Here is a 20,415-nt window from a genome sequence, read left to right as displayed (position 1 = left end):
CTTAATAAATTCATAATAAATTCTCTGCAAAAAAAGATAACACAAAGAAACAATTTTATTTTTTATTTTTTTATTTAAAATAGATGAACATGTAGTGTATTATTGATTTCAGAGGTAGAGTTTAGTGACTTATCAGTTGCATATAACACCCAGTGCTCATTACATGAAGTGCCCTCCTTAATGCCCATCACCCAGTTACCCTATCCCCTCACCCACCTCCCCTCCAGCAACCCTCAGTTTGTTTCCTATAGTTAAGAGACTCTTTTTTTTTTTTAAGATTTTATTTATTTATTTGAGAGAGAGAATGAGATAGAGAGAGAGCATGAGAGGGGGGAGGGTGAGAGAGAGAGGCAGACTCCCTGATGAGCAGGGAGCCCGACGCGGGACTCGATCCTGGGACTCCAGGATCATGACCTGAGCCGAAGGCAGTCGCTTAACCAACTGAGCCACCCAGGCGCCCAGTTAAGAGGCTCTTAACAATTTTAAAGTATTGTCTAAGATCAAAAATTCCACTAACACTTCACAAGGGCTAGGCTGTGGAGGAAGAATGACTATTATTCATTGGTGATAAGAATGTAAACTAAGAAAAAAATTTTAAGCTTTTATTTAAATTCCAGTTAGTTAACATACAGTGTAATATTAGTTACAGGTGTACAATATAGTGATTCAACACTTCCACACAACACCTGGTGCTCATCACAACATAGGCACACCTTAATCCCCATCACCTATTGAACCCATCCCCCCACCCACTACCCCTCTGGTAGCTATCAGGTTGTTCTCCGTAGTTAACAGTCTGTTTCTTGATTTGCCTCTCTCTTTTTTGCTTAATTTGTTTTTTTTTTAATTTTTAATTTAAATTCAAAATTTAGTTAACATATACTGTATTATTAGTTTCAGGGGGAGAATTTAGTGATTCATCAGTTACATATAACACCCAGTGCTCATTTTATCAAGTGCCTCCTTAATACCCATAACCCAATTACCCCATCGCCCAACCACCTCCTCTCCTGCAACCCTGTTTGTTTTCTATAGTTAAGAGTGTTTTATAGTTTGCCTCCCTCTTTGATTTTATCTTGTTTTATTTTTTCTTCTCTTCCCCTATGTTTATCTGTTCTGTTTCTTAAATTCCACATATGAGTGAAATCGTGGTATTTGTCTTTCTCTGACTTATTTTGCTCAACATAATACCCTCTAGTTCCATCCACATTGTTGCAAATGGCAAGATTTCATTCATTTTGATGGCTGAATAATACTCGATTAAATATACATACCACTTCTTTATCCATTCATCAATTGATGAACACCTGAGTTGCTTACATAATTTGGGTCTTATGAATAATGATGCTATAAACATAAGGATGTATGTGTCCCTTTAAATTAGTGTTTTTGTATTCTGTGGGTAAATACCCAGTAATGTGATTAATGGATCATAGAACAGTTCTGTTTTTAAATTTGAAGAACCTCCATACTATTTTCCACAGTGGCTGCAACTGTTTACATTCACACCAACAGTGCAAGAGGATTCCCCTTTCTCCACATCCTCACCAACACCTGTTGTTTCTTGTGTTGTTAATTTTAGCCATTCTGACAGGTGTGAGGTGATAGCTCATAGTTTTGATTTGCGTTTACCTGATGATAAGTGATATTGACCATCTTTTCATGTGTCTGTTGGCCATCTGGATGTCTTCTTTGGAAAATGTCTATTCATATTTTCTGCCCATTTTCTAATTGGACTAATCATTCTTTTGGTGTTGAGTTTTGTAAGTTCTTTATATATTTTGGATACTAACCCTTTATTACATATGTCATTTGCAAATATCTTCTCCCAGTCTCTAGGTTGTCTTTTAGTTTTGTTGTTTCCTTCACTGTGCAGAAACTTATTTTGATGAAGTCCCAGTAATTTATTTTTGCTTTTGTTTCCCTTGCCTTAGGAGACATATCTAGAAAGAAGTTGCTATGGCCAATGACAAAGAGGTTATTGCCTGTGTTCTTTTCTAGAATTTTGATGGACTCCTATCTCACAATTAGGTCTTTCATCCATTCTGAGTTTATTTTTATGTATGGTGTAAGAACATGGTCCATTTTCATTCTTTTGCATGATGCTCTCCAGTATTCCCAGCACCATTTGTTGAAGAGACTGTCTTTTTCCCATTAGATATTCTTTCCTGCTTTGTTAGAGATTAATTGACCATATATTTATGGGTTCATTTATGGGTTTTCTATTCTGTTCCACTGATCTATGTGTCTATTTTTGTGCCAGTATCATATTGTTTTGATTACTATAGCTTTCTAATATAACTTCAAGTCTGGAATTGTGATGCCTCCAGCTTTGCTTTTCTTTTTCAAGGTTGCTTTGGCTATTCGGGGTCTTTTGTGCTTCCATCAAATTTTATGATGGTTTTTTTCTAGCTCTGTGAAAAATGCTGTTGGTATTTTGATAGGGATTGCATTAAATGTGTAGATTGCTTTGGGTAGTATATGCATTTTAACAATATTTTTTCTTCCAATCTATGGGCATGGAATGTTTTTACATTTCTTTGTGTCCTCGTCAATTTTTCAGTAGCATTTTATAGTTTTCCCAGTACGGGTCTTTCACCTCTTTGGTTAGGTTTATTCCTAGGTATCTTATGGTTTTGGTATACTTGTAAATGGGAATGATTCCTTAATTTCTCTCTCTGGTGCTTCATTATTGGTGTATGGAAATGTAACAGATTTGTGTAGGTTGATTTTGTATCCTGTGACTTCACTGAAATCATATATCAGTATAGTTTATTGGTGGAGTCTTTGAGGTTTTCTGTATAGAGTATCATGTCATGTGCAAATAGTGAAAGTTTTACTTCTTTCTTGCCAACTTGGATGCCTTTTATTTCTTTTTGTTGTCAGATTGCTGTGGCTAGGACTTCAGATACTATGTTAAATAACAGTGGTGAGAGTGGACATCCTTGTGTTGTTCCTGAACGTAGAGGAATGTACAGGAAAGCTCTTAGTCTTTCCCCATTGATTATGTTAGCTATGGGTTTTTCATAAGATGGTTTTTATTGTGTTGAGGCATGTTCCATGTAAACCTACTTTGTTGAGGTTTTTTATCATGAATGGATATTGTACTTTGTCAAATTCTTTTTCTGCATCTTTTGAAATGATCACATGGTTCTTATCCTTTTATTATTTTTTAAAGATTTATTTATTTACTTTTAGAGAAAGAGAGAGAGAACAAGCAGGAGGAGGGGCAGAGGGAGAGGGAGAGGAGAATCCCAAGCAGAATCTCTGCTGAGTGCATAGCCCAGCGTGGGGCTCAATCTCACGACCCTGAGATCATGACCTGAGCAGAAATCAGGAGTCCAACGCTTAACCAACTGAGCCACCTAGGTGCCCCTTATCCTTTCTTTCATTAATGTGGTGTATAATGTTGATTGATTTGTGAATATTGTACCACCCTTGCATCATGTGAATAAATCCCACTTGATTCTGGTGAATGATTTTTTTTAATGTATTGTTGGAATCAGTTTACTAGTATTTTGTTGAGGAATTTTGCACGTATGTTCATCACAGAGATACTGGCCTGTAGTTCTCTTCTTTTGTACTGTCTTTTTCTGGTTTGGGTATCAGGATAATGCTGTCCTCATAGAATGAATTTGAAAGATTTCCTTCCTCTTCTATTTTTTTTTTTTAATAGTTTGAGAAGAATAGGTATTAACTCTTCTTTAAATGTTTGGGAGAGGGCACCTGGGTGGCTCAGTCATTAGGCGTCTGCCTTTGGCTCAGGTCAGGATCCCGGGGTCCTGGGACTGAGCCCCGCATTGGGCTCCCTGCTCGGTGGGCCTGCTTCTCCCTCTCCCTCTGCCTGCTGCTCCCCCTGCTGTTCTCTCTCTCTCTCTCTCTGTCAAATAAATAAATAAAATCTTTTAAAAAAATAAAGTAAATAAATGTTTGGTAGAATTTGCCTGTGAAGCTATCTGGTCCTGGACTTTTGTTTGTTGGGAGGTTTTTGATTACTGATTCAATTTCTCTGCTGGTTATTGGTATATTCATGTTTTCTATTTCTTCCTGTTTCAGTTATGGTAGCTTATATGTTTTTAGGAATTTATTTCTTCCAGGTTGTCCAGTTTGTTCACATAATGTTTGTATTTCTCTGGTCTTAGTTATCCTTTCTTCTCTCTCATTTGTGATTTTATTTATTTGAGTCCTTTCCCTTTTCTTTTTGATAAGTCTAGCTAGAGGGTTATCAGTTTTATTAACTTTCTCAGTGAAGCAGATCCTGTTTTCATCAATCTGTTCTATGGGGTTTTTTTGTTTGTTTTCTTTTTTAGTTTCTATATCATTTATTTCTGCTCTACTCTTTACCTTCTTTCTGCTGGCTTTAGGCTTTGTTGTTCTTTTTCTACTTTCTTTAGGTGAAAGGTTAGGTTCATTTGAGGATTTTCTTCTTGAATTAGGCCTGTTTGGGCATGCATGTCCCTCTTGCGATCATTTTCCTGCATCCCAAAGGTTTTGAACCATCGTGCTTTCATTTTCCTATGATTTTTTTTATTTCTTCTTTGATTTCCTGGTTGACCCATTCATTGTTTAGTAGCATGTTGTTTAACCTCCATGTATTTGTGGTCTTTCCACATTTTTTCTTGTGGTTGAATTCTAGTTTCATACTGTTGTGGTCAGAAAAGGTACATGATATGACTTCAGTCTTTTTGTATTTATTGAGGCCTGATTTGTGACCTAATACGTGATTTATTCTGTAAAATGACCCATGTGCATTTGAAAAGAATGTGTATTCTGCTGTTTTAGGATGGAATGTTCTGCATATATCCATTAATTCCATCTGATCCAGTGTGCCATTCAAAGCCATTGTTCCCTTCTTTATTTTCTGTTTAGATGATCTGTCCACTGATGTAACTGGAAGGTTAAGTGCACCACTATTTTTATATTATAATCAATTAGTTTCTTTATGTTTCTTATTGTTTTATTTATTTGGGTGCTCCCATATGGGTGCATAAATATTTATAATTGTTAGATCTTCTTGTTGGATTGTCCCCTTTATTATGATATAGTGCCCTTTTTTTGTCTCTTTTTCCAGTCTGTTTTAAAATCTGGTTTGTCGGGGCGCCTGGGTGGCTCAGTTGGTTAAGCAACTGCCTTCGGCTCAGGTCATGATCCTGGAGTCCCAGGATCGAGTCCCGCATCGGGCTCCCTGCTCAGCAGGGAGTCTGCTTCTCCCTCTCCCCCTCCCCCCTCTTGTGCTCTGTCTCTAAAATAAATAAATAAAATCTTTAAAAAAAAAAATCTGGTTTGTCTGATATAACTATTTCTACTCTGGCTTTCTTTTGACATCCATTTGCATGATAAATGTTTCTCTATCCCTCACTTTCAATCTGCAGGTGTCTTAAGGTCTACAATGAGTCTCTTGTAGACAACATATAGATGGGTCTTGTTTTTTTTTTTTTTTTTTTTCATCCATCCTGACACCCTTTCTATTCAGCATTTAGTCCATTTACAAAGTAATTACTGGTAGATATGTATTTAGTTCCATTTTATTACTTGTTTTGTCATTGATTCTGGTGATTTCTCTGATCCTTTCTTGTCTTTGTCACTTTTGGTTTCTCCTTTGTCCTCAAAGAGTCCCTTTTAATATTTCTTGCAGGGCAGATTTAGTGTAACAAATTCCTTTAGTTTTTCTTTGTGTAACTCTTTATCTCTCCTTCTATTCTGAATGATAGCCTTGCTGGATAGAGTATTCTTGGTTGCAGATTTTTCCCATTTGGCACTTTGAACATATCATGCCACTCCTTTCTGGCTTTCCAAGTTTCTGTTGAGAAGTCTCCAGCTAGCCTTATGGGTCTTTCCTTGTCAGTTAAGGGCTTCTTTTGTCTTGTTGCTTTTAAGATTTTTTTCTTTATTGCTATAGTTTGCAAATTTAATTACAATATGTCTTGGTGTTGGCCTGCTTTTATTGATTTTGATGGGAGTTCTTTGTGCCTCCTAAATCTGGTATCTGTTTCTTCTCCAGATTTGGGAAGTTTTCAGCTATTATTTCCTCAAATGAATTTTCTGCCCCCTTTTCTCTCTCTTCTTCTTCTGGGACTCCTATAATATGAATGTTATTATGTTTGATGGAGTCTCTGAAATCCCTAAGTCTATTCTCATGTTGCATAAGTGTTCCTATCTTGTGTTCAGCTTCATTATTTCCCTTATATTATTCTATGCTGCATCATTCCTCCACTTCTTCCAGTCTACTGTTCATTGCTTCGAGCCTGTTTCCCATCTTGTTTAGTGCATTCTTCATCTCTGATTCATTCTTTTTTAACTCTTTGATCTCTGTGGTAAAGGTCTCACTGATGTCTTCTATTCTTTTCTCAAGCCCAGTGAGTATCCTTATGATTGTTGCTTTAAATTCTCCATCAGGCATGTTACTTATATCTGTTTCACTTACATCTCTGGCCATGGCCTTATATTGTTCTTTCATTTAGGATACCTTCCTCTGTCTTGGCATTCTGTCTAAGTCTCTGCCTTCTTCTCTGTGTTAGAAAAGCCAGTTATGTCTCCTGCTCCTGAAAGTAATGGCATTATGAAGAAGAGGTCATGTCGTGTAAAGGGCCTGGCACTTTAGGGAGTGTCTCTGGTGTGTGTTTATTGTACTCTGCTCTTGTGTTTCGTCTGCACTTCCTTCAAGCCAGTCTGCAGAGGCTCTCCTTGCCTGCTGTGTACAGTGTTTGGTCCCTAGTCTGAATGTGGTGAGTTTTAACTAGATGTGCTCTGGTCTGCTTATGAAATGAAACCTGACACCCCTTCTACCACAACTGAAGTCCTGGAGAACTCTCTGGTTGGGACACATGGTGTGGGCAGGAATTTGTTCTGGTCTTCTGGGGAGGGGCCCATTCTGCAGGGACTGAGGCAAGCGTGACTGAGAAAGGCAGTCCCATCAGAGTGCAAGGGTGAAGGGCTTGGTGTAAGCATGTTAGGCAGCCAGTGTCAGTTCTGCACTGCTTCCTGTACATGGCTTTGTGTTTATGCTGAGGAGAGGAGAAGGGAAATGCCACCATCCAGCTCCTTTGTTCCTGGGGAGGGGTTTTACAAACACTTTCTCCCAGAGATGTATTCCAAGTAGAGCAAATAATCTCCCCCTTGTGTGTCCTGGGTGTTCTTCAAATCATTGTTTCCATGCTGTCTACTCCCAGTTTGTGTGCTTGCCTTCTCTCCAAGAGCAGCACTGGTTCTTCAAGCTCTATCCCAGTCAAGCCCGTGGACCTTTAAAGCTCTAGGCTTTATATATGTATTTGTTTGTCAGAGAGAGAGAGAGAGAGAGAGAGAACAAGCAGGAGAAGCAGCAGGCAGAAGGAGAAGCAGGCTCCCTGCTGAGCAAGGAGCCCGATTCAGGACTCGGGACTTGATCCCAGGACCTTGGGATCATGACCTGAGCTGAAGGCAGACGCTTAAACGACTGAGCCACCCAGGTGTCCCTAAAGCTCTAGGCTTTAAGCCCTGCTGGTTGCATGAACTCACTAAAATCAGCCCCTCTCATTTTCTAAGCCAATGGCTTTGGAGAAACCTTCTCCTTTTGCATCCCCCTGTCTGCTCCTCTCTCTCTCTCTCTTTCTCTCTCCCTCTCCCTTCTCCATGACCACATCCCCCTCCCCTCCACAGCACCCACAATCCTTCTCCCCCTAAACCACATCTCCACAGTTACTACCTTCTTTGATGTGGCCTCTTCTCTCCCTATAGTTGTGTAGTTTTTCTGTCAGGCTTCTGGTCTATTTCTGGGCGATTTATGATGATTTGATAGTTATTTAGTTGTGTTCATGAGTTGAAATGAGCTTAGGGTCTTCCTACTCCACCACTATCTTCCCTCTTCCCCAGGTGAATTTTTACTATAAAGATGAAAAGATTTCTAGTTTGTGGGGTGATACATATGGAACTTCTATATCCTCACTCTGCTGTGACCTGAAATCACCAGGAAGATGACAGAGTGTAACAGACCCTTGTCGGTACCTTAATTGAACCTGTGAAATGAGGTTTGGAGCAGGTGATGTCTGAGGTCCCTTCCAACCACAGTCTTGCTCACTATATCACCCCAACACTGATCACAGGACTTGGGGATCCACAACCCAGTGAGTGGCCACGTGGAACCTTCTGGTGCCCAGCCACAGAACAGGTGTGGGAGGGTGCATGGGTGGGGCAGCAGCAGGAAGGTGTCAGTGGATAGGTGGGTGGGAGTTCGGTGGGTTCAGTGTGAGCATGATCCGCATGCTTCCCTCATGTGAGTGCTCCCCTCGTGGTTCTTCCTGCAGTGCCTGGGCATGCCTGTCCTGAATATCACCTGAGTGGTCCTGTGGAACCTTATGGTTCCCCTACACCAGAAAAAAAAACATTTTCTTTAATGGCAGTTTGACATTATCTGCCAAAAGGCCTATGTTTGGGCCTAGCAATCCCACTTTAAGAAACTGACCCTATAGATTTAGTATATGTGCCAATGACATATATACAAAGTTTTTTTTATTACAGCATTATTTGTAGTAGCAAGAGAAGAGGAAAAAACTAAATTTTCATCAGAAACACTTCGGTTAAATTATGGCATGTTGATGCAATGAAAATCCATGCAACATTTTTAAAAAAAGTCAGAAGCTTACTCTTTGCAAGTTATATTAAATAGAATGATTTCCAACTTATAGATGATGAAAAAAGTAATTGGTATGAAACCGTGTATAGAATACTACTATTTGGGGCGCCTGGGTGGCTCAGTTGGTTAAGCGACTGCCTTCGGCCCAGGTCATGATCCTGGAGTCCCGGGATCGAGTCCCGCATCGGGCTCCCTGCTCGGCAGGGAGTCTGCTTCTCCCTCTGACCCTCCTCCCTCTCATGCTCTCTGTCTCTCATTCTCTCTGTCTCAAATAAATAAATAAAATCTTTAAAAAAAAAAAGAATACTACTATTTGTGTGGAAAAAACACACTGTTTCAGTGCTTTTATATGTATAAAATCTAAAAGGGTACAGAATGAAGTCATGAAACTGTAACATTTGTTGCTTCTAGGAAGGAAACTTGGTGGCTGAGGGACAGGTATGAAAGGGAAACTTTTCACTGTGTACTATTTTATGCCTTCAAATTTTGAATTTTGTGAATGTATTACCTTTCAAAAGAAATACAATGAAAAAATTTTTAAATATTACAAAATTTCCATATTTATATTGTGTTCATATATTCATATGAACACATAAAAATCAGAAGATCTGTACTGATACACACCAAACAGCAGACAGGTATTAATGCCCTAAGAGGGGGAGGTGGGAGGCTAGATGTATGTGTGTGGTAGATTTTACTTTTTACTTTAAATTGCTTGAATTTGAAAATGAGATTTCATAATTACACAAATGAAGCACATAAAAAAGGAATTGTATCATAAGACTAGGAGCACTGGGCTAAGAGAGTACAGCTTTTTCAATTCAGCCATATATGTATAAGGCACTCAGCCCTATTAACTTGGTCTTGAGTCATCATTCCCTTGAGTCTTTCTGATTGACTGAGGTAATAACACCTTGCCACATGAGAACTCAAAATGAAACAGTAAAGTGACCATCAGTCTTATAATGGCCTCTGTGGAGAATAGTGAAATTTCTGATATCAGAAGAGCTATCCAAGGGGCGCCTGGGTGGCTCAGTCAGTGAAGGGGCTGCCTTCGGCTCAGGTCATGATCCCAGGGTCCTGGGATTGAGCCCCACGTCAGGCTCCCTGCTCAGTGGAGAGTCTGCTTCCCCCTCTCCCTCTGCCTGCCTCTCTGCCTACTTATGCTCTCTCTCTATCTCTCTGTCAAATAAATAAATAAAATCTTAAAAAAAAAAAAAGAAGAGCTATACAAGAGACAAAGAGTAAGCAGTAGAAGCACCTTTTACAACTATCATAGATACAACTCACATTTCAAAAAAGTATATAATCTGAAGACGTTGTCATGTTTTATTAGTTTAACAGTTGAAAGTGACTGCTCTATACATAATGACCTTAACAATGTTGATGCTGTAAATGAAAGTTCACTGTTATATTTATGTTAAGTTTAACAGTGTTTTTAATGTAAAATTAGGACTGAAGATTATTCCCCTACCAGCCTTCGTCCTGGGTTGTGGCTCTAACCAGATTCAGTTATGCAGTCACGTAGAACCTTGCTTTCTAGTGCTGGAAAAGATGTCTCTAATTACTGGCTTCAATAAATATGAATCCAGATTCCTTGCAAAAAGAAAATGAACATATAGTCTTTGAGGCTACTGAAAAGAACTTGTGATTTATAGTCAGTAATCCTGTGTTTAAGACCTGGATACATTATAATGTAGCTGTATCACTTTGGATAATCAGCTATTCCTGATAGTTAACCAACTGTCCCTATCCTATTACCTACCTCACCAAGTTATTGAAGCAATAAAATAAGAAAATATTATGAAATCATGTTGTAAACTCTATAGTGTTGTGCAAATACTATCATCATCTTTTAGCACCTACAATGGCAGAGATAATGATAAGTGGCTATGGTAGCTTCCCTCACATTGTCATAAAGAACATTTCCCCTTTAGTTATAGAATCACATGGCAACTTTTAAAACATACAACTTCCAGAAGGTCTCACTGAAAATTTGGCACTGTAACTTATTTCTGTCACTTCATGGGGAAAAGGTAAGAATTAACATTTTATAATAACAATAGAAAATACTTGGTAATAGGAAAACAAAACAAATTTGTTGTCTAGTTTTATGTCTTTCTGAACTGCTAGAAATGGACAAAAAAGATAATATGAACACTTATTTTTTCTCTCTTAAATTTCAGTTATCTACCTCATATTCTACCATGCCATCTTTGTGTTCTTTACCTGGACATACTGGAAGTCTATATTTACACTCCCACAACAGCCAAATCAAAAGGTAAGAATCATGGTTACTTCCTAAAGGCTAAAGAGACAGGAAAGCAGAAATGCAAAACAAAATAAAAACAAGAAGTTGAAAAAAGAAGCAAATAACCTTCATTTACAGAAGAGAGATTCAGGATAATCTTTAAAAAGGCCTCTTAGTGATAAAGGTAAATTAAGGGTAAGATAGTCTATAGAAGGATAATCTATTGCAAAATCATAGATACTTTGAAGACTAAGAAACCACTGTTGGAATTAGTGATATAATTATTTTTTTAATTTTTATTTCAATTCAATTTAGTTAACATGTAATGTATTATTAGCTTCAGGAGTAAAATTTAGTGATTCATCAATAGCATATATCACCCAGTGCTCATTACAACTGTTCTCCTTAAGGCCTTTCACCCAATTACCCCATCTCCCACCCACCTCCCCCCAGCAACCCTCAGTTTGTTTCCTATAGTTAAGAGTCTCTTATGGTTTGTCTCCCTCTCTGGTTTCATCTTATTTTATTTTCCCTTCCCTTCCCCTATTTTCATCAGTTTTGTTTCTTAAATTCCACATACGAGTGAAATCATATGGTATTTGTCTTTTTCTGATGACTTATTTTGCTTGGCATAATACCCTCTAGTTCCATCCACATCATTGCAAATGGTAAGATTTCATTCTTTATGATAGCTAATAATATTCCTTTGTGTGTGTGTGTGTATATATGTATATATATATATATATATATATATATATATATATATATATATATATACATATATACCACATCTTCTTTATCCATTCATCTGTCAATGGACATCTGGGTTCTTTCCACATTTTGGCTATTGGAGACACTACTGCTATAAACATTGGGGTGCACGTGCCCCTTCAAATCAATATTTTTGTATCCTTTGGATAAATACCTAGCAGTACAATTGCTGGGTAGTAGGGTAGTTCTATTTTTAACTTTTTGAGGAACCTCCATACTGTTTTCCAGAGTAGCTGCACCAGTGTGCATTCCTCCAACAGTGTAAGAAAGTTCCCCTTTCTCTGCATCCTCACCAACATCTGTTGTTTCCTGTGTTGTTAATTTTAGCCATTCTGACAGGTGTGCGGTGATATCTCATTGTGGTTTTGATTTGTATTTCCCTGATGCTGAATGATGTTCAAAATTTTTTCACAATAGTCATTTGTATGTGTTCTTTGGAGAAATGTCTGTTCATGTCTTCTGCCCATTTCTTGACTGAATTATTTGTTTTTGGGGTGTTGAGTTTGATAATTTCTTTATAGATTTTGGATACTAGCCCTTTATCTGAGATGTCATTTGTGAATATCTTCTCATCTGTCCATTATCTTTTGGTTTTGTTGATTGTTTCCTTTGCTGTGCAGAAGCATTTTATCTTGATGAAGTCCCAATAGTTCACTTTTGCTTTTGTTTCCTTTGTCTTTGGAGACCTGTCTAGTAAGAAGTTACTGCAGCCAAGGTCAAATAAGTTGCTGTCTGTGTTCTCCTCTAGGATTTTGATGGATTCCTGTCCCACATTTAGGTCTTTCATCCATTTTGAGTTTATTTTTGTGTATGCTGTAAGAAAGTGGTCCAGTTTCATTCTTCTGCATGTGGCTGTCCAATTTTCCCAAGATCAATTGTTGAAGAGACCATCTTTTTTCAAATGGATATTCTTTCCTGCTTCATCAAACATTAATTAACCATAGAGTTGAGAATCCATTTCTGGGTTCTTTATTCTATTCCATTGATATATGTGTTTGTTTTTATACCAGTACCATACTGTCTCAATGATTGCAACTTTGTAATACAACCTGCTGTCTGGAATTGTGATGCCTCCAGCTTTGGTTTTCTTTTTCAACATTCCTTTGGCTATTTCACAGTTTTTTCTGATTCCATACAAATTTTAAGATTGTTTGTTCCAGCTGTGTGAGAAATGCTGGCAGTATTTTGGTAGGGATTGCACTGGATGTGCAGATTGCTTTCTGTAGCATACACATTTTAACAATATTTATTCTTCCAGTCCATGAGCATGGAATGTTTTTCCATTTTTTGTGTCTTCCTCAATTTCTTTCATAAGTGTTCTATAGTTTTTAGAGTACAGATCTTTTATCTCTTTGGTTAGGTTAATTCCTAGGTATGTAATGGTTTTTGGTGCAATTGTAAATGGGATTGATTCCTTGATTTCTCTGCTGCCTCATTGTTAGTGTATAGAAATGCAACAGACTTCTGTGGGTTCATTTTATATCCTGCAACTTTGCTGAATTCCTGTATCAGTCCTAGCAATTTTTGGGTAGTCTTTAGGGTTCTCTAGGTAGACTATCATGTTGTCTGTGAAGAGTGAAAGTTTGACTTCTTTGCCAATTTGGATGCATTCTATTTCTTTTTATTGTCTGATTTTTGAGGCTAGGACTTCCTGTACTACGTTGAACAACAGTGGTGAGGGTGGACATCCCTGTCATATTCCTGATCTTAAGACAAAAAAGCTGTGGGTCTTTTTATATGCTTTTATGATGTTCAGGTATGTTCCCTCTATCCCTACATTTTGGAGGGTTTTTATCAAGAGTGGATGCTGTATTTTGTCAAATGATTTTTCTGCATCTATTAAGAGGATCATATGGGGTTCTTGTCCTTTCTTTTATTGATATGATGTATCACAATGATTGATTTTATTGATATGATGTATCACAATGATTGCAGGGATGTTGAAACACCCCTGCAGCCCAAGAATAAATTCCACTGGGTCATGGTGAATAATCCTTTTAATGTATTGTTGGATCCTATTAACTAGTATCTTGGTGAGAATTTTTGCATCTATGTTCATCAGGGATCTGTAATTCTTCTTTTTGGTGGAGTCTTTGTCTAATTTTGGGATCAAGGTAATGCTGGCCTCATAGAATGAGTTTGGAAGTTTTCTTTCTATTTCTATTTTTTGGAAAAGTTTCAGATGAATAGGTATTAATTCTTCTTTCAATGTTTGGTAGAATTGCCCTGGGAGGCCATCCGGTCCTGGACTCCTGTTTCTTGGAAGATTTTTGATGACTGATTCAATTTCTTTCCTGGTTATAGGTCTGTTCAGGTTTTCTATTTCTTCCTGTTTCAGTTTTGGTAGTTTATATGTTTCTAAGAATGCATCCATATTTTCCAGATTGCCTAATTGTTTGGCATATAATTGCTCATAATATTCTCTTATATGTGTTTGTATTTCTTATAACATTCCCTTATATTTGTTTGTATTTCTTCAGTGTCGGTTGTGATCTCTCCTCTTTCATTCGTGATTTCATTTATTTGGGTCCTTTCTCTTTCCATTTTGAAAAGTCTGGCTAGAGGTTTATCAATGTTATTAATTCTTTCAAAGAACCAGATCCTAGTTTCATTGATCTGTTCTACTGTTTTTTTATTTCTATATCTTTGATTTCTGCTCTAATCTTTAGTATATTTCTTCTCCTGCTGGATTTAGGCTTTATTTGCTGTTCTTTTTCCAGCTCCTTTAGGTGTAAGGTTAGGTTGTATGTGTGAGACTTTTCTTGTTTCTTGAGAAAGGCCTGTATTGCTATATACTTCCCTCTTAGGACCACCTTTGCTGTATACCAAAGGTTCTGAACTGTCGTGTTTTCATTTTCATTTGTGTCCATGTATTTTTTTAATTGTTCTTTAATTTCCTGGTTGACCCATTCATTCGTTAGTAGGATGTTCTTTAACATCCACGTATTTGTGGTCTTTCAAAATTTCTTCATGTGGTTGACTTCAAGTTTCATAGCATTGTGGTCTGAAAATATGCAGGGTATAATCTCAGTTTTTTTGTACCAGTTGAGACTTGATTTGTGACCCAGTATGTCATCTGTTCTGGAGAATGTTCCATGTGCACTCGAGAAAAATTTCTGTTCTGCTTTTTTAGAATGAAATGCTCTGAATATATCGTTGAAGTCTATTTGGTTCAGTGTGTCATTCAAAGCCCTTGTTTCCTTGTTGATCTTCTGCTTAGATGATCTGTCCGTTGCTGTGAGTGGGGTGTTAATGTCCCCTACTATTATTGTATTATTGTTGATGTGTTTCTTTAATTTTGTTATTAATTGGTTTATATACTTGTCTGCTCCCAACTTGGGGGCATAAATATTTGCAATTGTTAGATCTTCTTGTTGGCTAGAACCTTTATTATGATATAGTGTCTTTCTTCATCTCTTACTACAGTCTTTTGTTTAAATTCTAGTTTGTCTGATATAAGGATGGCTACTCAAGCTTTCTTTTGATGTCCATTAGCATGATAAATGGTTTTCCACACCCTCACTTTCAATCTGGAGGTGTCTTTGGGTCTAAAATGAGTCTCTTATTGGTGGGTCTTCTTTATTTTATCCATTCTGATACTTTATTTCTTTTGATTGGAGCATTGGGGCCATTTACATTTAGAGTAATTATTGAAAGATATGAATTTAGTTCCATTGTATTACCTGTAAAGTTACTGTTCCTGTAGAATGTCTCTGTTCCTTTCTGGTCTCTGTTACTTCTGGGCTCTCTCTCTGCTCAAAGTATCCCCTTTAATATTTCTTGTAGCACTGATTTGATGTTTACAAATTCCTTTAGTTTTGGGGGTGCCTGGGTGACTCAGTTGGTTAAGTGTCTATCTTCGGCTCTGGTTATGGTCCCATGATCCTGCAATTGAGCCCCGTGTCAGGTTTACTGCTCAGCGGGGAGTCTGCTTTTCCCTCTCCCTCTGCCATTTCCCCCCCAACTTGTGCACTCTCTCTCACTCTAGTAAATAAATAAAATCTTTAAAAATATATAAATTCCTTTAGTTTTTGTTTTTCCTGGAAACTCTTTATCTCCCCTTCTATTCTGAATGACATTTAGCTGCATATTTTTTCCCATTTAGCACATTGAATATGTCATGCCAGTCCTTTCTGGTCTGCCAGGTCTCTGTGGACAGGTCTGCTGCCAGCCTTATGTGTCTACCCTTGTATGTTAAGGAACTCTTTTCCCCAGAGCTGCTTTCAGAATTTTCTCCTTATCTTTGCAGTATATAAGCTTCACTATAATATGTTGAGGTGTTGATCTATTTTGTTGATTTTGAGGGGGTTCTCTGTGCTTCCTGGACTTGAATGCCTGTTTCCTTCCACAGATCAGGGAAGTTCTCAGCTATAATTTGTTCCAATAAACCTTCTGCACCTTTCTCCCACTCCTCATCTTCTAACACTCTTATAATGTGGATATTATTTCACTTTGTTGATTCACCGAGTTCCCTTAGTCTACCTTCATGATCTAATAGGTTTCTTTCCCTCTTCTTTGCAACGTCCTTATTTTCTATCATTTTATCTTCTATATCACTGATTCTCTCTTCTGCTTTGTTCATTCTCATTTTTATGCCCTCCACTTTGGACTGTATCTCAGTTATAACATTTTTAATTTCACCCTGACTAGATTTTAGTTCTTTTATCTCTATAATAAAGGATTCTCTAGTATCTTCTATGCTTTTTTCAAGCCCAGCTAGTATCTTTGTAATCGTTGTTTTTAATTCTAGTCAGACATCTTACTTATATCAGTATTGATCCCTGGCAGTGAGTACTACCTCCTGTTCTTTCTTTTGGTGTGAATTTCTCCATCTTGTCATTTTGTCCAGGAAAGAAAAGAAGAAAGAAAGAAAACAACAACAAAAACTTAGATTAGATCCTGGATATGTTTTGATCCACTTGTTGAAAGAAACTAGATCCCACAATCAGAAAGAAAAAGAAAACATATATAATACAATGAAAGCAAACCAAAAATAATATATATAAGCTATATATAAAAATTTTAATTTTAAAAGATTAAAAATGAATTGAAAAAAATAAGAAAATAACTAAAAAAATAATACTCAAAGACTAAAGAATGAAAATACAAAGAATGCTGTATACCGTTTTTCCCAAGAGCTGAAGCTATCCAGCCCTCTATAAACTGTAATTTTGGTGAGAGTGAGTTGTTTGTGCTGGTCCTCTGGGGCCTGTTGCACTGATTCTCAGGTGGACTTACCCTAGTGGAAAAGCGCCTCCCATCTGCAGAGGCAGGGTTTGGTGTAAGTAGCGCCAGACTCCATTAGGTGGCACTGTTTTGCTCCCTGAAGGCTTTCAGCACTCATGGGTGCACTGAATATGGCTGCGCCCTACCTTCTAGCCCTGAAGCTGAAAATTCTTGCCTTCCACTCTTCAGTGAGCCCTCACAGAATAGCAATTAATCACTCTTATCTCCCCGGTTTCCATCAGAACTGTGTTCACCTGGCCTGTGACCAAGCACTTTTATCTCAGTCATGTGACTGAGTTTCAGAACTCCAAATTTATGGCCTCTTGCAGCTGGGGCCACTGCTTTTCTTCCTGGGGGAGGGGGTGTATCCCAGCACGCTTCTGCCTTTTGCTGGACCCTTCCCAGGAAAGGGGTGGCATGACCGTTCAGGGGTTCGCAGTTTATGGCAACACAGAGCACAAAGGTGGAACCTGCATGCCCTGTTTGCAAACGGCTTCCCTGCTCCTATGCCTGGGAACTCTGCCACAGTCAGTCATCATCCATTCTTCTTGTGACCCCAGGGATCCTCCGACCATGCTGTCACACCTGGGATTCTGCCCCACTTCACCACCTGAGCACCTTTAAGCCAGTCACATCCCCCTCTGTAACAGACTTATAAAAGTTATGATTTTGCACTCCACTGCTTTTTTTATTATGTTCAATTAGCCAACATATAATACATCATTAGTTTTTGATGTAGTGTTCAACGATTCATTACCTGCATATAACACCCAGTGTTCATCACCACACGTGCCCTCCTTAATACCCATCACCTGATTACCCCATCCCCCCACACCCCTCCACTCTGTAACCCTCAGGTTCTTTCTTGGAGTCCAGAGTCTCTCATGGTTTGTCTCTCTCTCTGATTTCTTCCCGTTCAGTTTTCCCTCCCTTCCCCTATGGTCCTCCGTGCTATTGCTTATGTTCCATATATGAGGGAAACCATATAATTGTCTTTTTCTGCTTGACTTAGATCACATAGCATAATCTCCAGTCCCATCCATGTTGATGTAAAGTTGAGTATTCATCCTTTCTGATGGCTGAGTAATATTCCATTGTATATATGGACCACATCTTCTTTATCCATTCATCTCTTGAAGGGCATCTCGGCTCTTTCCACAGCTTGGCTATTGCGGACATTGCTGCTATGAACGTTGGGGTGTATGTGCCCCTTCTTTTCACTGTCTGTATCTTTGGGGTAAATAACTTGTAATGCAATTGCTGGGTCATAGGGTAGCTCTATTTTCAACTTTTTGAGGAACCTCCATACTGTTCTCCAGAGTGACTGCACCAGCTTGCATTCCCACCAACAGTGTAAGAGGGTTCCCCTTTCTCCATATCCTCGCCAACACTTGTTTCCTGTCTTGTTAATTTTTGCCATTCTAACTGGTGTGAGGTGGTATCTCATTGTGGTTTTGATTTGTATTTCCCTGATGGCTATTGATGTTGAACATTTTTTCATGTGTCTGTTAGCCATTTGTATGTCTTCTTTGGAGAAGTGTCTGTTCCTGTCTTCTGCCCATTTCTTGACTAGGTTATTTGTTTTTTTGGGTGTTGAGTTTGAGAAGTTCTTTATAGATCTTGGATACCAGCCCTTTATCTGTAATGTCATTTGCAAATACCTTCTCCCATTCCGTGGGTGGCCTCTTAGTTTTGTTGACTGTTTCCTTTGCTTGCACTCCACCTTTTATAATACTTTGTGGTAGCCTCCTTTAGCAGGCTCCCTCCCTTCTGCTTTATCCTCAGCTATATCACATGGAATTCAAGTCTCCCCACCTCCTCTACTTTCCAAAGGGTGGTTGCTTTTTTACTGGTAGACTTGCAGCATTTGTTTTCTCAGATATTTGATTAATTTCTTGGATTTTCAGAATGATTTGATCACTATCTAGTTGTATTCCAGGGCCCAGACAAACTTAGGGTTCCCATACTCCTCTGCCATCTTAACTCCTTCTCTCTCACTGTAGTTTTGATTTGCATTTCCCTGATGTTTAGTGCTGATGAACATCTTTTCATGTGTCTGTTGGCCATCTAGATGTCTTCTTTGGAGAAATGTCTCTTCATGCCTTCTGCCCACTTTTAATTGGATTATTTATTTTTGGGGTGTTTAGTTATATAAGTTCTTTATACATTTTGAATACTAACCCTTTATCAGATACATCATTTGCACATATCTTCTCCCATTCAGTAGGTTGTCTTTTAGTATTATTGATTGTTTCCTTTGCTGTGCAGAAACTTTTTATTTTGCTGTAGTCCCAATAGTTTATTTTTGCTTTTATTTCCCTTGCCTTAAGAGACATATCGAGAAAAATGCTGCTACGCCCAAAGTCAGAGAAATTACTGCCTGTGCTCTCTTGTAGGATTTTTATGGCTTCAGGTTTCATATTTAGGTCTTTAATCCACTTTGAATTTGTTTTGTGTATGGTGTAGGAAAGTGGTCCAGCTTCATTCTTCTGCATTTTGCTGCCCAGTTTTCTCAACACCATTTGTTGATGAGACTGTCTTTTCCCCATTACATATTTTTGCCTCTCTTCTCAAAGCTTAATTGACCATACAATCATGTGTTTGTTTCTGTTCATTGATCCTTGTATCTATTTTTGTCCTGTTTTGATTACTACAGCTTTGTAAGATAACTTGAAATCTAGAATTGTGATACCTCCAGATTTGTTTTCCTTTATCAAGATTGCTTTGTCTATTCTTGGTCTTTTGTGGTTACACACAAATTTTAGAATTATTTATTGTAGTTCTGTGAAAAATGCTATTGGTATTTTGGTAATGATTGCATTAAATCTCTAGATTGCTTTGGGTAGTATAGACATTTTAACAATATTTGTTCTTCCAGTCCATGAGTGTGGAATATCTCTCCATTTGTTTGTGTCATCTGCAATTTTTTTCATCAATGTTTTATAGTTTTAAGAGTACAGGTCTTTCAATTCCTTCATTAAGTTTATTCCTAGGCATTTTATTATTTTTGGTGCAATTTTAAATGGGATTGCATTCTTAATTTCTCTTTCTGCTGCTTCATTATGGGTGTATAGAAACAGACAACAAAAAGATGGCTAATGATGATGAACATTTTTTCGTGTGTCTGTTAGCCATTTTTATGTCATCTTTGGAGAAGTGTCTGTTCATGTCTTCTGCCCATTTTTTGACATGATTATTTGTTTTTTGGGTGTTGAGTTTGAGAAGTTCTTTATGGAACTTGGATACCAACCCTTTATCTGTAGTGTCATTTGCAAGTATCTTCTCCCATATTAACCCTTTAAATATTTGGTGAAATTCACCTCTGAAGCTATCTGGTCCTGAACTTTTATTTGTCGAGAGTGTTTTAATTACTGATTTAATTTCATTGCTGCTAAATGGTCTGTTCAAATTTTCTCTCTTCCTGATTCAGTTTTTGGAGGTTTGTATTTGTAGAAATTGATCTATTTCTTCTAGATTATCTATTTGATGGCATATAGTTTTTCATGATATTTTTTTATAATTCATTTTATTTCTGTGGTGTCAGTTATTTCTCCTTTTT

At 37.8% G+C, this 20,415-nt stretch overlaps 1 protein-coding gene across 1 annotated transcript in view; it reads left to right on the top strand.

The window, feature by feature from the left end:
* The window catches only part of ZDHHC15 (zinc finger DHHC-type palmitoyltransferase 15), a 153,745-nt gene that overhangs the window by 51,306 nt on the left and 82,024 nt on the right, over window positions 1-20,415 (top strand). Inside the window, exon 3 of the mRNA XM_045879768.3 lies at window positions 10,795-10,889. Within this exon, the coding sequence (XP_045735724.1) occupies window positions 10,795-10,889 (95 nt within the window). The remainder of the gene's footprint in view (window positions 1-10,794; window positions 10,890-20,415) is intronic.

This window comes from Mirounga angustirostris, unplaced genomic scaffold (genome assembly GCF_029215605.1).
Source record: "Mirounga angustirostris isolate CCGP_5_RB_7025 unplaced genomic scaffold, mMirAng1.0.hap1 SCAF_11, whole genome shotgun sequence".
NCBI lineage: Eukaryota > Metazoa > Chordata > Mammalia > Carnivora > Phocidae > Mirounga > Mirounga angustirostris.
This window is presented reverse-complemented; position numbering and strand designations above follow the sequence as displayed.